This window comes from Arctopsyche grandis, chromosome 4 (genome assembly GCF_051622035.1).
Source record: "Arctopsyche grandis isolate Sample6627 chromosome 4, ASM5162203v2, whole genome shotgun sequence".
Classification (NCBI taxonomy): domain Eukaryota; kingdom Metazoa; phylum Arthropoda; class Insecta; order Trichoptera; family Hydropsychidae; genus Arctopsyche; species Arctopsyche grandis.
The window spans coordinates 28,620,594-28,640,600 of record NC_135358.1 but is presented as its reverse complement, the minus strand read 5'-3'; the positions used below and the strand labels follow the sequence as shown (position 1 = coordinate 28,640,600).

Below are 20,007 nucleotides of genomic sequence, written 5' to 3'. Positions count from 1 at the left end.
AGTGCGATATCTAATATATAATTTCGAAAGAGACTTTTTTTTGGTTGCGATTTGAAAACAAGTCGTAGTTTCTATAACGATTCAATATATATTTTTTTTCGATTCAAATAAATTTAATAAAAAAACAAATGAATATATACTATTAGATTCGCAATGTTTAAGCTGTTTATATTACAAATACTGAGCGAAGCCGGGTAAAACAACGTAAAATAAAGTTTGCTCAAATGAAATAGTCAAACACGCCTTCATGGAATCATAACACAGTATTTATATACGTAGAAATAGCAGTACAGGTAAAAAATAGTGTATTTACCTTCCAAATATATTCCACACAATAAGCGGACAGTAAATTTGGAATTATTGAATTCGATGTTTAGTAAGAATCAAAAGATTTCATGAGCCGTACTATTTGCATGTTCATGTCATCGTGAAAATTTATATTACTATTGTACTTTGTAAAATCTCTTCCCGCTGAAGTCATCATGGGTGTTACCATCATTTTTTTCGTTTTTAATATGTTGATTACTTGCTGAAACATAAAACGTCAATTGGTTAGTTCTTCGAGTACATATTAGATTTTTGAGTGAAGTAATGTATGTATAATTATATTAATTGTATTGAAAAAGTCCAACTAAGATTTATCGAATTCCTACGCTACCGTTTGCCCATACTGTTCTCGATATTTTAAAACTCCTATCCTTTAACAATATTTCTGTCAGACGACGACTCACTGATGCTACATTCCTTTTTAAACTCCTAAATGGTTTCCTTGATAGTCCCGATCTACTGAGTAAGGTTGGTTTCAGATTCTCAGTTAGGTATACTAGACCCTCTTTTCAATTAATCCTTTCAAAACCAATTCCCTAAAATATTCCTATCTACAGCGTGTTTATCGTATGTTTAACGGGGAGCTGAATGACGTTGATCTATTCGGTATTTCATTGCATCAATTCAGGACTGCCATCAGGAGAATCTTGATTGATTGATCCATTTCTATTTCTATTATATAATCTTTATCCAATATTATATCACTTTATATTTAGTTATGCACTGTTCTATTTAGTAATGTTTTAGTTTTTATTCTTTTCTTTTTATTTGTTTGTCTCTATGTATCATTTTATGTAATTTGAAAAGATATATAATTGGGCTCAGATGTTATTATGTTACATTTATTCTTTATTTTTGTGCATTTATACATGTGTTGATTTTTCAATAAATAAATATAAATATTACCAGAATCAACTTTATGAGGTAAACAGCAAAGGTTAAAAAACTTATGGTCATCAAAGCGCTCTCTGCCGACGGAAAGTCCAAATGATGATCATTTTCTTTAAAACCGCGACCTTCTGCTCCACCAGAGTTCGCCCACAATGAATTGAATTTTTCATCTACAGATAACAGGTTACATCTTTTAAAATATACATATATATAAAATATAATTTTCAACTACATTTTTAAAACATACCAATATGGATAAGTATATTATCATGAATATTCTTGAGAAACAGTGCCTTTTCTTGTAAAGCCGTTGGAACTTTAGAAAATAAATTCTTTTGCAGTTGTGATAGTAATGAAGACGCTATTGTTGAATCAAAAATGCTGCCAATTGAACTAGTTTTTATATTATTTGCCACATTTGTGGCTTTCGATTTGTTAGCGTAGTTCACCGATGAAAAGTTTTTCGACACTTGTTTTATATCAGAAATGATACGATCGTCACTCAATAACGTACTTTCAGTACTGAATATTTTGTAGGTTGTGTCGTTAATACCCGAAAACCGGGCGAAATTTTCATCACTACCAAAGTCTTCATAACTCAGGGTGATATTATCAACATTTGAATTCTTTCTTATCGAAGGTAATTTTACCCATTTTGAGCCGTCGATACATTTGACAGCGATCACTACTAGTAAGCACAAATTCACAAGTTTCATGATAGACATACTGTAGTGTAGTCTACTTGAGTATAGCAAATGATGTTATAATGTGTGTGATTTGAGACTGGAATACAGAATGGGGGGGTAGGGTGAGGAACAGCTAACTGAATTGTAATTATTTCAAGCAAGTTCAGATGCTCTCTCACATGTGACAAAATCGTTCACCCTTGAAAAGCAGTCTTTTTATTTTTACTGTTACGTTTACATTCTGCCGGTATATTCAATCGGCATATGTGAGAATGGTTTGAGTTGTATAATAGAAATAGTATTTTTGGGCAGTGGTGCAATCTCGACAGACCATTTAAATAGTAATAGCTGAAGGAAAGTTTCAGCACAGTACGTACTAAATTTCGATGCGAAAATAGCAACAAAATAATGTTCGAAGCAGCTTTGTGCATTTTCTACAAGGCATCAAGGTCGATATTTTTGCTTGACGTAGTAAAAACGTATAACGTAGTAAAAAGATTCTAAAAAAACAAACACTTAATTTTTATTTTGTATTATGTATTCATGTATGAAAAAACTTCCAATAATAATAGCCATCGTTCAAATAGATTATTGGCATCAAAGGTCGAACATTTTCGTTCATAATATTATATTATTTTATTTAAATGGTGCTTTTTAATATCTTTTGTGTTTTTAAGTCAAGGTAATTTTACATTTTATGCAGCATATTACGGCGGTGTTAAATTTTTCGGGTAAAAAGTGAGACTAGAAAAATCTTATGACGGCTATAAACATGTAACGCTTTAATACATTTTAATCTAGCAATAAATCACGGTTGAGACTATATTTTTTAATCGATTAATGTGCAAAACCAGCAGAATAGACTAGTGGTTAGCATATAATGCTTTGAACAGAGTGGTCACGGGTTCATATCCCACTGGTTTCTGCTGGCCAGACCTTGGATTTGTGACTCCAGGTCGATCGTTTCCTATCATAGTTTGCCAAATTATCTGATCTCCATTTAAGCGGTTCCAAAAAATTGACAATTTACCCATTTTCTCGCAAAATCTCGACTTTTCAGTAATCTCGAATTTTGCCGAATTGTACAAAATGCTGCTGTGGATGTTAATTGATATGTATTTATGTACTTTATAATACTAATAATATTTGTATCATATATGTATACAATGTTTCTGGCCCGGAAGGCACATTGGGGTTACCTTTCAGGCCTTTCTGGTATAAATTAAACATAAAAAAGAAAGTGTAACGTGGGAACATGAGAGAGAGTATCAAGCGCCTAAGTGCATTCGTGGGTGAACAATAGAGACCCCAGATTAGGCTAACGGGACTCAGTAAGTGCCCAAACAAAGGATACGCTGGAGTTCTCACTGACCTGGGCGATTGCATGTGTCAAACAATAGACTCGCCAGGGTAGACCTTTAAGTGCCTAGACAATAGACAAATTAATGGATCGGGGAAGCTATGATGGGCAACTTGTCCTTTATAAGGAGGTATACACGGTAGATCAGACTATTCTGGAGTGAGCGGTGGATCCGTGTAGACCTTTTGAATCGTTAAATTAATACTGTAAAGCGGCTTGGGCCTTTCATTTGGATGCTGAACCCACCTCTACGCAACAGTAGTATACGTTTCAAATCATCGGACAGGTGATAAATGTAATATGGCCAAGGTTAAAAGGTCCTTTATGTTATACTAGTGGTTTTTGTAATATAAACAGCTTAAACATTGCAAATCAATTTAATAGTAAACATTAATTTGTTTTTTTAATAAATTTATTTGAATTGAAAAAAAAAATATATTCAACTATGTCGATATCGTTATCATAGAAACTTTGATTTGTTTTCGATGTTCCCAACAAACCTTACATATAAAGTCTCTTTTGAAATTATATATTAGATTACAGTCTATTGTATAATACATATGCATAGTACAATATATTTGATATCATTACACTTTATATTTACAAAACATGTATTTTAAGATCTTCTCAAACTGTACCTAATGAGTACAATTGTGAAAAAAAATCGCATCTTTCTTTGTAGGGGTTGTATTTCATTTCCAGATTTTCAGTTATACTGAGGTAAGGTATTTTTGTACTGTTACTTACTTGTGGTAAAATTATCGGTAACAGTTCTGATGTTGAAGGAGTAGGATTTCTAAAATTAAAATGTGTATGTAAGTAAGATTTATTTTTGATATTGATAAATATATAAAATAAAAATCATCCTACTTACCCATATTTGAAAAAATTTGAAAACAATTTCAAGAGTCTCATTGAGGTATTTTTTGAAATTTCGTTTCTTTCAATGATAAACCTCATTGGCAAACCAAATACATAACTAACATCATCAGAATGTGCAGCGCCATTTAAATGTATGTCGTTTACTGAATCACGATTCCCTGGCTCCACATCACCCAAAGCAAATTCATAACAGTACATTGGGGATCTTAAATCTTCAGACCGGATTTTTATCGTTTTGCACGATGCGTATAAGTACGCACTGTCTCCTAACAAGTCTACATAATTTTGCAATGTCTCTATGCTTAGCGATTCCCCTTTCAAATAAAATTGTTTTGTTTTTTCAATTATTTCATTTCTTGTCGACTGTCTTTTAATGGACATTAGTATATCGGGAGGAAGTACATACTCTATCAAATCGTTGTATGATGTTATATATTCTGACACATTGAAAACTTTTCTTATGAAACTAAAACCCTCATTATTATTGAAGCCAATCATCGTTGGCACTTGGGCGTAATCTCCGGATTTGAGAATGTGTTCCGGGAAATCTAACAGAAAACCATCGTCTCCCTGCTCAACACTGGGTGTAAAATGTAAACCATAAGGCGAAATTATATCACTGTCCATTTTCTCCGCAGCCGCTACTATGTCTATTCCATTTGCATTCTGCAAAAAGTTGACCAAATTCTTGATGTTTTTACCCTCGAAGCCCAATCGATATCCGAGACTAAACGCGTTCGTCAACGGGTCGGCGGTGAAACTCCATGGATTAAGAACTGAGCCGCTGTGTTGTATTGCTTTTTCGAATAATCCTTTAGCCATAGGCGAAATGGTGAGATACTCGACCATCGAAGACCCCGAGCTGACTCCATACAAGCAAATGTTATTCGTATCTCCTCCGAACATGTGTATGTTGATTTTCAACCATTTTAAAGCAGCGACCACGTCTTTCAATCCGGCATTACCTGGAGCTTCCTCTGTGCGAGTTGATAAAAATCCAAACACGCCAAGTCTGTAATAAACATTGACTACAACGAGACCTTCATTTATCAAATATTCTGGTCCGTACGATGTAGTACTGCCACTTCCAAATTTAAAAGCTCCTCCATGTATCCAGACGACGACCGGGAGTCTTTTATCTGCCAATGTAGGGGTGTTCACATTCAAATACAAACAATCTTCACTTCCTCCGATGACACGTAAAATATCGTCCTTTTGTAAACAAGGTTTGTTTTCCTTCGTCGAATCTTTTACACCTTTCCATGACTTTGGAGGGACCGGAGCCTGCCAATGATATATTTTATGTGCATTAATCTAACGTTACAGCAAGACTTCAACTTTGAACTAAATGTGACTCACCTGAAATCTGACAGGTTTCTCGGCATAAGGTATACCTCTGAAGGAATAATAATCTACTACATTATTACGGACGATTATTCCTTTCACCAAACCATAAGAAGTGGCCACCAGAGTATAAAATTCAGGGTTTTCAGAAGGTGAGTCATCTATCTGACTTCTGTTTTCTTCTTTCGAACTATATTGATCAAGACTGTCAATTTCTATTTTTTGACTTAGTGAAACGTTTATTGGCGATGCTGTTGTCGTAGGCTGAATGCTGCTCGATTTAACTTCTGGTACAGTAATGTTATTAATTGTAGTACTCACGTTATTTGATTTAGAAGGGTCTCCAATTATATCGTGCTTCACCAATGGCAACGATATCTTTACTGTAGATGACAATCTTCTCGTAGAACTTTGTCTTTTAAATCTCAACGATTTATGATAATCTGCTGTACAAATTGGTATTAACAACAACAGACAGCCGTACAACCTCATTGTGTCAACTAACTTGTCTTATGATTGGTGAATTGATTTTATATATGTGTTGAACCTGGTGGAGAATGATTTGAAAAAAATATTTATGTTAATATATACAACAGTTGTGACAGATCGTATATCAAAAAACATTTAGTATTGAAGTGTTTTTTGTCAATAAATGTTTCCATTTTATCAATACTAAAAAAACCAAACGTTTCAAAATAAATGATTTCTAAAGGAAAATTTATATAACAGGAAAAAAATTGAATGAAAATAATGATAAACTTTACAAAAAGGATATTTATTGTAATTGTACCCTTTCCCATACAAATGTAAACGATGGTTCAATATAAAATATTAGTCTTATCATCTATACTAAAAAATCTAATTTTTCCAAGCTTTTTTCGTGTATGTTAGTATAAATTAAATAACAAATAATTCATGTTACATCCAAGCAATAAGGCAACATTAGCAATGAAGATATCCCAGACTTGAAGGCCTGTTCCGGAGTGATACGGATGACTGTTAGCCATCTTGTAAGGAAGTGAATAGAATTAAGAGTTTCATGCATATCCCTCCGCAATGGGCTGAAGAAAGACAAGAATAAATATACGTATAATTTAACAAATCATCGTTTTTCAAGCGGAGACACATTAGGAAACATTATAATATAATCTCAATAAATAATATAACTAACCTTATTATTAATATATACTTAGATGCATACCATAAAATTTTAATTGAAGCGATTATAATTTTAAAGAGTATGTATATATTTTGTAAATACATAAATATAAATTATATATACAACCATCATAGTAAAAACATTGGCAATTATATTTCAGGTAAAAGTTTGTTACAAAAATATTGCACTAAAATTGTTTTTTTTTATTTGTTATAAATTAATTATACATACATTTAATCCGACTATTGTGAATATATGATATATATTGTTTGAAAATATGAGAAACGGCCATAAATGCACATTCTCAGTTGGAATGTAATTTTTACCAAATCATGCGAGAAAATATTACAAGTACTAGAAATATTAAAAAGACTACAAGTAAAATATATAAAAAACAATTGCACATTGTTTCAAAACAGAAATAAATTAATGCATGTGATTCAATATACAAATAATACATATAAAAATTTAAATTCCACAAACAAAACGATTGTAAATAAAATATTACAGTATATTTATAAAAATATAAATGGTAAAATTATGCTATTATGATACGTGTTTTAGAAATAACAATTGGAACCACAAGTTCTAATCCTTGATGTCAACATTATAAAAAAAATAAATGAAAAACCAAGAGTGTTACAATGAGCACATACATATACAAAAAAAAATATAGTAGCGCAATTTGAGAGTAAACATATGTATAAAATACATGTAAATAGAACAATTTTATCCTTTATAAATAAATCACAAAAAAATTGAAGAATCTGCTACAAAATGGCGAACTGATCATTTTTTAATTGCCGTTAAATAATTTAAATACGTGTAATAGGCAATATAAATCAGTAAACAAAAACAGTAACTGAAATGAGCATTTCGAATACCGTAGACATGCAAGAATTGTAGTAGACTCCTCAGATTAAAACCCGAAAGATTAATACATACTTTGTTCGAATTTTGTGTGAAAATTTGCATACACAAGTCATATACAAATTTCATATAGAAAAAGAGAATATAAATAAATATTACAAGCAATATTGTATAGTCATTTTCGATGCCAGAGAGTACATACATAAAGGAAAAATATAACGTCAATGTGAATTTTAAACGAATAAACGAAAAAAAATAGTGATCAGGTGCTTAGCTTTCACCCATTGTAAAATGTATAGCCTCACGATTACATTATCAATTTTATTCGTATTTTAAAAACTAGACCATCAATAAATAAGACAAATACAAAAGTAAGATTCATAAACATTTAAATAGTATGAATATCAATATTGGTATAAAAAAATATAAAGCTTTACACATATTAAGAGACTCGAGAAAAAAAATAAATGCAGCATCGTTACTAAAACTATGTCATGTATATCACAAGATAAAAAATTGAGTAAATGGAACCAATTGCAAAGCTTTAAAATGTAATACAATCAAAAGAGCACAATATTGACTAAGACAATAATATTAGATAGAGATATAGGAAACCATTATCTTAACAAGAATTTTTTTTGACACATTTACATCCATTAAAAATTTGTATTTAATTTAAGTTACACAATATTAAACATTTTTTTGTTAAATTTTTGTCTTACACAGACGAGAACAATTATAAAAGATACAAACTAGTTATAGATTCATACAAACACTAGGAGCATAGTTAAAATCTATCATATCATGTAAAAGTTAATGGAGATATTTGCAGAATGCAATTTGGAATGTAACGAAGAGAATAAAATAGTTCTTTTTTCCTCAAAAATACACATTCAAAAAAGATTATTTCAAGAGATTCAAATGAAACGATGGCTGAACTACAAGTGCTACGATATTTCTTTTAATGTTTTAATACTCAAAGACTATTAAAACGGGAAGACGATATAAACGAGATTCCATCACATGATTTGAAGGTATGTTATTTTATGAATATAATACAATACTATCAATGCGTATAATGTCGAAAGAAAATTGATTTAAATACTACATACATATCTGGGAAGACTTAAATAGCATTTGAATGGCAACGGTAGCACCATTAGCGCACATATGTATTGAAAAAATTATTGTTTCAAATTTACATAGTAAAATAATTAGAGGAACATCTTCATTAGTAAAGTAACAATTAAAAAATTATTGACAAAATAAAAGCAATTGTAAATTTGGTCCCCAATCAAGCAAAGTAAACATGTTTCTATAATAAAAATTAAGTTGAATTATTACTATTCACATTGCAGTACATACATAATTACTAATGCACTTTTATACATACATATAAAATTTTCTCCTTTCCCCATTAAAAATACTGTAAGAGTAATAATTCAACTAACTTGTTGTTTATTAAAATGCAAAATTTCGACATTCGTTTTTTATGAACATAATGTATTGATTCGAATTTGTTTATCTAATGTAATTTATTACAAAATTACTAAAAACATTACCACTACAATAAAAATTAAGCAATATAATGCTATAATTTTACAATATAAAAATTTTGATCACTGTATACGTTATTTGTTCGAATATTCTCAGTGAGCAGATAAAAAAATTACAATCATATATGAAATAAAATAAAGTAGAAATTCATTTCCATCATTTACATACACAAAGAAATAGTATTATGTATATTAAATAATTATTATATTAAACATAATTCAAAAAAATAAATATTTAATTATACTTGAATGAGAGTAATTTCTGCCAGTAATTTTTTTTCTTAGAATGGTCATCGCCGTTTCCTAATCTGTCCATACTTTTACATTTCTTTCCTTGTCTAGGATTTGTAGACTTAGTGATCAAACCAATTGAGTCGGCGCCTATGGATAAGTTACGTTCACTTTTTTCGCAAACGGGACTTTCGGAGATATCACCTATTCTATCGATACTTTTACTCTTTCTTTTGTTCCTAAAATTTATCATTTCACATTTCTTTCCAGTAGTGGGATCAGTTATAAAAAGGCTGAATATAAAAACGGTTTTATCGTTCGATTTATCTGACGTGTTAGGACTAAGAGAGGGTCAGGTTTGTGCCTCCTCAGGTTTAGAATTCCAGCGAATATTGTCAGACTCATGAGTTATATACCTAAAACCAACTGCCGTTTCCAACTGTCTCAAATCCTTCCATGTCTCATGATCGTGCAGCCATTTATGAAGTAAACTCTTGTCTACCGTGAACCTTTTACGTTGTTTGACTTGTAATAAATTATTTATTAAATTAATAGCTGAAAACGACAAAATTACTGTTTAACGTACATACAAAAAATAAGTGTATTAATTAAATACGAGATAATTACCATCTGCTGATATCTCATTCCAAGGATTAGGTGGATACATGAATGCTGCATTTTGTATTTGTTCGTTGATATCTTCATCTTCGTTGAAAGGAAATGTTCCGCTTAATGAGACATAAACTATAACTCCGACACTCCACATATCTAGTGATCTGTTATATCCCTTATTTCGTAATACTTCAGGTGCTATTTAAAGTTCACGAAAAAAATACATAAATAAAATAAATTTTAATTCATATGTACATATGTATGTAGATACTAGGTATTATTTATAATCAAATTACCTAAATATGCAGGCGTGCCAACAACCGATCTCCTAAATGATTTTTCCCCAATAATTCTAGCAAATCCAAAGTCACACAATTTAACTTGGGGGAAATCACTATCTGATGATAGTAAAACATTTTCTGGCTTCAAGTCACAATGTACAATATTTTTACTATGAAGATGTTTCAGCGCCACCAAGATCTATTGAAAATACAAAACAATAAAGACAATATACATATATGTAATAAATCACACCGACATTCCAAAATGCATACTTAACATACCTGAGTTATTAAAAACTTTGTGATTCGCTCGGTGAGGCGACCGCGTTCGTGTGATAATATCATTTCTAACATGTCTCCTTTCAGCTTTTCCATTACTACAAAAATTCGCTCGGGAGTTTCAAACATCCGTTCCAAATTCACCACACCGGGATGTGACAAGTTTTGCAAAATTGCTACCTCGTTCTTAAGCTGAGCTTCTTGTTTCGTGGGAAAACGAAGTTTATCTATAACCTTAAATCATACAAGTACATATCTAAATGTGTACAAAAATTTGACTAAAAATATGTAAAAAGTTATAAAACTAGAGTATAGAAGAGTATTCACATTACACCATTGGTTAATTTTTCAATAATGAAATTCTTTAGACATAATATTTATTCTTATCTCAAAGTTCGTTCCCAATTATCTTCTTAAAAGGAAGGAGAAAATATTGAGTCATGCCGATTATTATTTAAATGAATTAGGAACAGATGTTATAAATGTAGTTAGTCCTTAGATATCATAAGGTAATGATAAAATACTTTTTTGTGGTAGTCTAATTACACTGTTCGACAAATGACGACTTTTTTTTTTTGGTTCAGAGACAAGATGACTTTTCTTATATGTAGATCTATGCCCAGTGAACACGAATCTGGTAATAAAAAATGTTGATTGGCTCGAGATTCGGAGATATGTGTGTTTTTTAAATCGCACGATTTTTCTATATCTTGGTGTTGTTCGGTCGATGTCGCAAAATTTGTCAATTTCCTGTTCAAAATGAATATTGGATTCTATAGTCGGGTATTTTATCTTTCATTTGTAGTACTTTTCAGCTTTCAAATCTCTCTAAGTAGTCGTCCAGTTCAAATCAACAGTCAAAAGTACGTATTTTCACTTGAGATTTTTTTTCCACTGTTAATACTCTTTTATATTGAGTATTTTCTATTGAAACATGTTTATTGGGATAATGTTCTGGCCACAATATTTTTTGTTTTCGTTTAAAAGGGTTAATTGGAAGTGTGCTGAATTTTAAATCGGTAAAATTGCGAGCTATTTCGCCAACTTTAAATCGGTAAAGTTGGCGAAATTTTTAGCATGGCGGGCTTTCAACAGAAAAGACGCCAGCACTCAAAGGGTTAACCAAAGCAACGAAGTAAATAACAAAAATAATTAGATACATCATACATAGAAACGCAGCTAGTAAATCTTCCGAATTGGATCAAATAATTGGAAAAAACAGGAGAGATTATTATTTTAAAGTGCACACCATTGTGGCATTACATCCATCAACATAATATATTATATTAAAAATGTGCTTACTTTTATTGCAACGGGTCTGTTAGTTCTTTTGTGAATGCCTCCGTATACGATTCCAAATTGTCCAGATCCTAATACCTCGTCGGGGAATATTTGATACAATTGAGACATATCAGTCACTCTTTCTTCTGGCATACCATTGCTACTTTCTCCTGTAAGTTTTAATACAACATAATTCAATTTCAAAGCACTAAATTTAAGTTATATTTTTCAGGTTATGTAAATACCAGATTGTTGAGTGACGGGCATAAGAGCCTGTCGAATTGCAGTCTCCCAAGACTTTGCAAGATAAGCTCCGACACCACTATCCGGTGGTGGTAAAGCAGCACTACCTAAATTACCAGTTAGATGAATTAAGGGATCTGCACCAACCATGTAATCCACATTAAGAGTTCTCAATTCGAAACAATGCATCACATCTGAAAAAAAATATATATTTTACTTATAAATTTATATATATATATGAATATCATAATGCAAATATAAAGAAGTGTTTACTACCTCCTTGTGGAACCCTAGCCGTGTCTATAGTTAAAATATCACTCAAAGGAATCTCTTTATAATATTTAGCACCCTGATCGGATTGAAAAAGTGTTATAGATTTTGTATCCAATCTCCAATAGTGTCGTTTGATCTAAAAGTCGTTCCAAAATATTTTAATACTATTTGAACACATATTTTAACCATATAAAAATATATTTAGACATACAGTTTTATCTTTATTTGTGAAATGGACAAGCCAACCTTCTTTGATACATTTAGAACCGGGCTTTTTAGTGTGCTTGACGGATTGTACAATTCTCATTAACGGAATGTTGGCACTGGGTGACGAAGATGAACTGAAAAAGTGTTGTATATGATTTCGACTAAATAAATAGATTTTTATAATAATTTTTTTTCATAGAATAAGCTCACCTGCTTGGTCTACTGCATGATATTTCTTCAGACGATGAATTACCAGCATCTATGTCCGGAGATACTACTGTAGGGCTAGTTTGCGCCGTAGCACTTCCATTAATAGCGTTCGCTTTGATAGCTGCATTTTCTGTGTCTGAATCGTCTTCTTCTTCACACATAAAACACGAGATGAGTTCCCGTTCGCTTCCAGTGCTACTATCTTGATATTCACCTTAATTCGTGCAAGTAACGACAATGTTAAATTTGATCCAAAAAATCTACATACGCTTTGTAAAATAACCAAATTTGGTATCATACTTCCAGTATCCTTTACAACCTCGCCGCTACAGTCCTTTGGAATTTTTTCTAGGCATTTTTTGTGTACATTATGGTGACAGTCTTTACACTGAAGCCCCTGTTTGAATAGACCTTTGAGAAGTTTACGACAATGTCTGCATACTGTAGGCCTTGTATATGAATGAAGCACAAAAGTGTGAGGAATGTTGACATTTGGTTGATTACTTGTCCAGGTAGATCGTGCGCTTAGTGACGGAGAACGATTTTGTTTATTCGCGGGGGATACGGTGAGATTCTGTGGAAAATCAGTGTATGTGTTAAACTCATATTATAACAATGTCTATGAATCGTGTGCATTGACTGATTCTTTTCATATATATTTTTTTTCATATTAATAAAACATGCAATCACATAATGATTTTTGTAATATTTGTATATGATTTACGTTGTTCATTACAAAAACAAAATGAAAGTTTGATCAGTATTTACAATTATAATGCATGTATGAAATAAAAATATGAATAAGAAAATCTGATAATTGTCAAATTCAAATAAAAGACAAAAATATAAGGAAGACTTTATTGATGAAAAATACAAAATGAGTATAAATACAATAAAAATATAATTATATTTTAATAAATATGATTTTAGCACCAAATTAACAATTATCAGATCTTACTATACCCAAAACCAATAATAAAAATTAGTAATTCAGAAATAAAAATTCTAACTAAAACTCTACAGATCTTGGAGTATTTTAAAACAAAAAATTAATAACAAAATTAAATGTTTATGAAAATATGCTTTAATATTTAAATACAAATAATATTGTATGAATGATAAAATAATTTTTAAGTTGTTTACAAGAAAAAAATCAATATATAAAACTATTTTACAATAAATGGAATGATGAAAGTTAAGAATTCAAATATAACCAGTTACAAAAAAAGTCATAATTTAATACTGACACACTTGGCAAATATTAGAGCATAAATTTATAATAATATTAAAAAATGAGAATTCTAAAAAAAAATCACAAACATAAATAATACTTTAAATAGAAGGAAAAAATGTCACCCTTCGAAAAATAAATGCTATAAGAATAATTAACTTAAAAATTACTACGAATAATATTAGAAAATTCTAATGTAATGATAAAAGAGATTTCTTTTTAAGTCGAATATTTTACTATGAATATAAAAATAAATTTGTGAATACATAAATTATAAAAGAATATATGCATGTATTTATATGTGTGAACTTTTCAATCACCACTTTTCGAATTCAAGTTGACAAAATCAGCTAATTTTCTTACCAAAGAATTAGCATCATCAGTTTGTGACGTTAGTGAGCCTTGTGACACACGAGACGGAGAACGTGGAGGTGGAAGTGTAGATGGGCGACGACTGCCACCACCGATTCCAGTCACTTGTGAACAATTGTTAGGAATCTTCACAGCACATCTTTTATGATAATTCAATCCACAGCCTATAATAAACGAAAAGGTTTAAACAATTTAGTAACACATCCATATTATTTATACAATGCAGATTTTCAATCAGAATAGAATTTCAATGCATAGTTGAGTTCCATGTAAGTTTCACACCTTCACATTTGAGACCTTGTCGTACCAGACCGAATAACATTTCACCACAAAAATCACAAAACGTGGGCGCTTTATATGAATGTACTGCTAAAGTGTGAGGCCTCACTATAGGTATATCATCTGGTGTGCACAAATTCCCTAAAAAAAAAAAATTAGTACATAATGTTAAAGAAATATGATAACGTGCTTTTTAAATGATCAAAAACTATTCCTCACTGTTGGCTATGAGGACAATTTCAATGAGGGTCTCATCTGTGATATCAGCAGCAGAATTTATAAGTTGTAGCACGTTGGTTGAACAATAATCATGCCTAAAAAGTAACAACCTATCCGAAAGGCGATTTAACCCATTATCCGGCATCTGAAACATCAATTAAGTTAATAATAAAAATATATATAGGAAATGCTTATATAAAATTAAATAAATAATAATATATAGTCGGTTACCTTTGAGTGTATAAATTCACAAGCTAAGTCTTTGAGTGAACGAAGATTGAGAGCTGTAGAAGAAATGCTAACTGCATCTCGTAAAACTCCGAATTGGAACATAAATGTTATTTCTGGGCCTTCCATCGTTATCTCCTGCAAAAAAAATAAAATTACGTGTTAACAGCTAATAAAAACAGCATTTTATTCAAAAATTAACTATGTGCAATGTAAATATGAATATTTATAAGGATTAAAGTCTTATAAAAATATATAAAATACGCATTGTTAATTTTTTATTTAAAATATTACGTAGGTTTTATTACGTATGTATTCAATTAACAATTGGCGAATCAGTTGACACTACCAAGATGAGCAAGCTACAACTGTTATTGGTGATATTTTTGTGTTTCGTAGACATAGTTTTCAATTATCAAACTATTTACGAGTCTAATAATACAAATAGTTTGTCATATGTTGAATCACAATATAATACAAGGAAAAAAAGAGAGAGTGACAAACAAGATGATGGAGTTGAATTTCAACTACCCACAGTAAAACACAATTTAGGAATTACAGGAAAAAATATGATGCATGAAAAGGATTCAATGAAAAAAGTCATTCCAATGATAAACGAAAATAATGTAACGGTTAAAGTAGACAATCTATCGAGAAAAGAAGATTTAAAGAAAAAAGTATCAGCTGTAGTATCTACTTCTAATGGAATGGTGGAGGGGCTCTTTGTCGAAAAGAATAATACCAAATATTATTCATTCAGAGGCATTCGGTATGCGGAAAAACCTATTCGTTTTCAAGTAAATATACTGAATATACATATTTTTTCATATTTAATCTGGATAAATTATAATTTAAACATTCACAATTTTACACTCAATGGGAAGTTGATCGTAAATAGAAACGCCATATAACGAATCATTTATTTATGTTATTTCCATAGAAATATAACTTATCTAATATATAATTTCGAAAGAGACTTTGTATGTATGTAAGGTTTGTTGGGAACATCGAAAACAAAGCAAATTTCTATGACGACGATTCGATATGGTTAAATATTTTTTTGTTCTATTCAAATAAATTTAATTAATATTTACTATTAGATTCGCCATATTTAAGCTGTTTATATTACAAATACTGAGCGAAGCCGGGTAAAACAACTAGTTATCTATAAGTTGGTTACTAACACTAGTATATCATAAAATTATGTATTAGATTTATGCATTGCTTTCAAAAAGTTTTTGGCCGTTAATCGACATTGATCAATTAAAAAAGTCTTACGAGTAACCACAAAGCGAGATATTGGTGTATTGATTTTTGTTATTCATAAAACATATTATTATATATTATATATATATATATATATATATATATATATATATATATATATATAATGTCGATTTGAAACTATTTAATTTTCACATAACAGGCTTCCGCACCAGTAAAACCATGGAAAGGAATAAAAAATGCCACACAGTATCCCACGCTCTGTTATCAAAAGACCGAAATATTTGGAATAGTCGGAGGGAGCGAAGATTGCCTGTATTTAAACATCAATACGCCGACTATTCAAGATAAAAAACTTCCCGTCATAGTTTGGATATACGGTGGGGCGTACAAATTCGGAACGGCCAGTTTTGAAACTTACAATCCGATACGATTTACCAAAAAGGGCATAATCGTTGTCAGTATATATTACAGGGTCGGAGCGTTTGGTTTTCTATCCACTAGATCAGAACACGCACCAGGTAACGTAGGCTTGAAAGACGTTGTCCTAGGACTACGTTGGGTACGAAAAAACATACACATGTTCGGCGGAGACACGCACAATATATGCTTGTATGGATTGAGTTCTGGGGGGAGCGTAGTTGAATATTTGACATTGTCACCGATGTCACACGGTTTATTCGACAAAGCGATTTCTCACAGTGGGACATCCATGTCTACGCTGATGTATACCGAGAGACCAATTGAGACAGCGTTTAAACTCGGCACCTATCTTGGATTCCAAAATAAAGATTTGGACGAATTGATGGAGTTTCTGCAAAAAGCAAACGCTTCCAGTATCGTAGAAGCTAATCATAAAATGGACCAAGACGATTCCACTTTCATGTCTTTGCATTTTGTGCCAAGTTGTGAAGAAAAATTATCAGGAGAGGTGTTTTTGGACGATCATCCAGAAAATATACTCAGATCTGGAAATTATTATCAAGTCCCATACTTAATGGGGTATAATAATAAAGAAGGAATAAGTGAGCTGTCTTATATAAAAAATTTGACGACTTTTTTAAAATCAATGAACAGCATGTTTGAATATGTACAACCGAAAGATCTATTCGATGGAGTCAAGTATCGTAAGAGAAGAACTATTTTAAAACAGATACAAAAGTATTATTTTGGCGATGATCCGATTTCAATGGATAAAGCCCAAGATTTCATCGATTTGATAGGTGATGCAACATTTGCATACGGAGTACACAAATCAGTCGATATTAGAGCGCACAATACGAAGTATCCACTATATTATTACGAGTTTGCTTACCATGAAGCACATTCAATAATATACCAACGCGATGATGTAAATATAACGGGAGCGGGTCACGGTGAAGACTTGTCATACGTCTTCATAATATTGGACAGAGAATGGTCTGACAGAGCGAAACTTGTATCCGATAGATATGTGCAAATGTACACCAATTTTGCAAAATACGGGTGAGCAACGCAATCTTCGAATGGAACGAATACATCGAATTATGATATACAGAAAAACAAAAATAACAACAATTTTTTCAATATATGATTTCAGAAATCCGACACCGAATCAAACCGAACTTATACCAGTGTTGTGGCCACCCGTAAAGAATGACTCATTCCCATATCTGAGGATATCAGACACTATGGAGATAAAGCAAGACGGAAATCGAGACAGGTTTAAATTTTGGTCTAAAATCTATGCCGACAGATATCAATAGATGCAGAGACAGATTTTCAGAATACACACAATATTTTTGACTGTTGTATATTAAATTTTGCTCCGTTGAAATATAAAATAAAACAAAATCTCTATCGTATATTTACTTAACTTTAGTTTCAAAGGGCATAGAATGTAAGCACCGTCTGACCCTACACGACACATCATATCAACGTGTAAATATATAATATAAGGAAATGACACACATACATAATGACATCAATAAATCACTCAATATGTAGGGGAAACTTTGATAGTTTTATGATACGGCTAAAATAATGGTCTCGCAGAGAATAAAATAAATAAAAAAATCATTTAAATATGTAGATATTGGCTTTTAGAATTCGGGGGATTAAAATACCAGATTCAATCCTTTATAAACCTCTTTCATACTGCTGTTAAGCTACTTTTTGCTTATACAAACAGAAACTTTCATACCTAGAGTTTTTTTTATATAAAAAGTTAAGCTTTTTATTAATTCCGAAACCTTTGACACTGTATCGTATACATTATGATAGGATTTTTATTTTATTTTGATGGTTGATTCATCACTATCAATGAAATTTCATTATTAGATTGATAATGATGAATAGACCGTCAAAATAAGTGACGGAACACCGTTCCAGTGCGTTCTACCACATCTGCTATCGCAGAAAGAATGAATTAAAGGTTGAAAATGAATTACTTAACCATTGATGCATAATAATATACATTTTAAAATATTAGATGCCCTCAACTCCATTCACCGAGCGAAACCCGATCTTCTAGTTTTTAATTCTCCGTATTATTAAAAAAGAATCATGAACGCATTCATACAAAGTTATACTAAGTGATTAGCAAACATTTTTAAAGTTTCAACATTCAATTGCGTTTTATCCGATTTTGACTTGCAAAGAAAAAAGTTGTTCAACAGGTGTAAGCAGAGACAATTTTTAACTCATCTGCCAATAATTTTGATAGAGATATCATTTTTTGCTGAAGGCTTTAAATATAATCTATCTATCAGAAAAAAAATTGTCAGACATACCAAAAAACCAATACTACACCGGTACGAATGATCACCTTAATGTAGCTTATTTACATATGTATTTATGATGAATGTGTGAAGTTGAATGGTGTGTCCAAATGCGTTGCATTTCCCAAAACAACTGCAATGCTCTTTTAAGGAACAAGAGCACGTTCAAAGCAACTAGCTGTATAGTATATGTATGTATATGACATGGTCAAACAAGTCGAATTTTGGGTCAAAGTTGTGCGTATATGTCAGAAGCTTATGTAAACAAATTTGGAACAATGAAGAGTTGCCTGGAAGGGGGCGTCTGAGAATGACAGATTAGTTGGAATGGACATGACATGTTAGTGGTTAGTGGTTAGTGGTGAGAGGTGGGTGGGGGTGGTGGGTGGTGGGTGGTGGGTGGCGGGCGTGGGTGGGTGAGTGGGTGAGTGGGTGGGTGGGTGGGTGGGTGGGTCGGGGGCGAAGACTCACTTGGGGGGCGAACGGGGGCGCGGAGCGGGGGAGGCGCGGGTGTGTCTGGTCTGGCAGCGGCAGGGCTGCCAACCGGCCCCGCGACCCGCCGCTCGAGTTGACAGCGACAGCGACAGGACACTGGAATGGATGTGGACAGCCTGACAGGGACAGCCCCTTCACCGAGCGCGAGTCTAAACGCGACGTAACACGCCCTCGACGTTACACGCACACGTTGCACATGTCGCAACTGTAAATATGTTTGAATGTTTGAATCGGACTCGGACGCAGCACTTCGAATGTAATTAAGAGAGCTAGGTGTTTTAATTAGACCGCTTACATATATCATGCTATCGCTTGCGGTCTCCGTGACGAGCCGGAATGTTAAATTACAGAAAACGCAAATATCGGAAGGCAAAGATCGAAAATCGAAAGATCAAAAAAAAAAAGGGTGCATGGTAAACGGTACATACTCACTTACTTTGCGCGAGCAGGATACAATAGGAACAAAAGGAACAGGCTTTTCCTCCCGTATTAATGTGCGCGCGCAGAA

The 20,007-nt window shown here is 32.0% G+C and overlaps 3 protein-coding genes across 4 annotated transcripts; 1 reads left to right on the top strand and 2 right to left on the bottom strand.

Moving 5' to 3' along the window:
• Window positions 1-3,625: 3,625 nt before the first annotated feature.
• LOC143910418 (juvenile hormone esterase-like) lies at window positions 3,626-5,993 on the bottom strand. The gene is made up of 3 exons (XM_077428874.1): window positions 5,506-5,993; window positions 4,139-5,430; window positions 3,626-4,060 (listed from the first exon to the last, which is right to left on the bottom strand). The coding sequence occupies exons 1-3, from the start codon at window positions 5,980-5,982 to the stop codon at window positions 3,892-3,894; spliced, it is 1,938 nt and encodes a 645-aa protein (XP_077285000.1). The 5' UTR covers window positions 5,983-5,993; the 3' UTR covers window positions 3,626-3,891.
• A 3,365-nt stretch (window positions 5,994-9,358) lies between these two features.
• PKD (serine/threonine-protein kinase D3) lies at window positions 9,359-19,708 on the bottom strand. 2 transcript variants are annotated; one of them, XM_077428704.1, is made up of 15 exons: window positions 19,476-19,708; window positions 15,025-15,159; window positions 14,794-14,938; window positions 14,578-14,715; window positions 14,287-14,459; window positions 12,993-13,266; window positions 12,693-12,906; window positions 12,487-12,616; window positions 12,279-12,411; window positions 12,005-12,196; window positions 11,781-11,929; window positions 10,482-10,712; window positions 10,215-10,398; window positions 9,934-10,116; window positions 9,359-9,861 (listed from the first exon to the last, which is right to left on the bottom strand). In XM_077428704.1, exons 2-15 carry the CDS (start codon window positions 15,148-15,150, stop codon window positions 9,659-9,661), a joined length of 2,475 nt encoding a protein of 824 aa, XP_077284830.1. In that variant the 5' UTR covers window positions 15,151-15,159; window positions 19,476-19,708; the 3' UTR covers window positions 9,359-9,658. The 2 variants fall into 2 exon arrangements, with proteins under 2 accessions (XP_077284830.1, XP_077284832.1); XM_077428706.1 differs by having other exon boundaries at window positions 12,487-12,598.
• Window positions 15,338-18,058, top strand: LOC143910299 (venom carboxylesterase-6-like). The gene is made up of 3 exons (XM_077428708.1): window positions 15,338-15,818; window positions 16,448-17,730; window positions 17,825-18,058. Exons 1-3 carry the CDS (start codon window positions 15,375-15,377, stop codon window positions 17,988-17,990), a joined length of 1,893 nt encoding a protein of 630 aa, XP_077284834.1. The 5' UTR covers window positions 15,338-15,374; the 3' UTR covers window positions 17,991-18,058.
• Window positions 19,709-20,007: the final 299 nt, after the last annotated feature.

Bases quoted from the DNA above. Each gene is read 5' to 3' on its own strand.
- LOC143910418 (XM_077428874.1), bottom strand. From the start codon at position 5,982: ATGAGGTTGTACGGCTGTCTGTTGTTGTTAATACCAATTTGTACAGCA. The intron at 5,431-5,505 runs GTGAGTCACATT...TATCATTGGCAG, and splicing joins AGAAACCTGTCAGATTTCAG to GCTCCGGTCCCTCCAAAGTC. The intron at 4,061-4,138 runs GTAAGTAGGATG...TTTTAATTTTAG, and splicing joins TCAAATTTTTTCAAATATGG to AAATCCTACTCCTTCAACAT.
- PKD (XM_077428704.1), bottom strand. From the start codon at position 15,150: ATGGAAGGCCCAGAAATAACATTTATGTTCCAATTCGGAGTTTTACGA. The intron at 13,267-14,286 runs GTAAGAAAATTA...GATTTTCCACAG, and splicing joins CTGATGATGCTAATTCTTTG to AATCTCACCGTATCCCCCGC. The intron at 10,399-10,481 runs GTATGTTAAGTA...TATTTTCAATAG, and splicing joins CAAAGTTTTTAATAACTCAG to ATCTTGGTGGCGCTGAAACA.
- LOC143910299 (XM_077428708.1), top strand. From the start codon at position 15,375: ATGAGCAAGCTACAACTGTTATTGGTGATATTTTTGTGTTTCGTAGAC. The intron at 15,819-16,447 runs GTAAATATACTG...TTCACATAACAG, and splicing joins AAAAACCTATTCGTTTTCAA to GCTTCCGCACCAGTAAAACC. The intron at 17,731-17,824 runs GTGAGCAACGCA...ATATGATTTCAG, and splicing joins ACCAATTTTGCAAAATACGG to AAATCCGACACCGAATCAAA.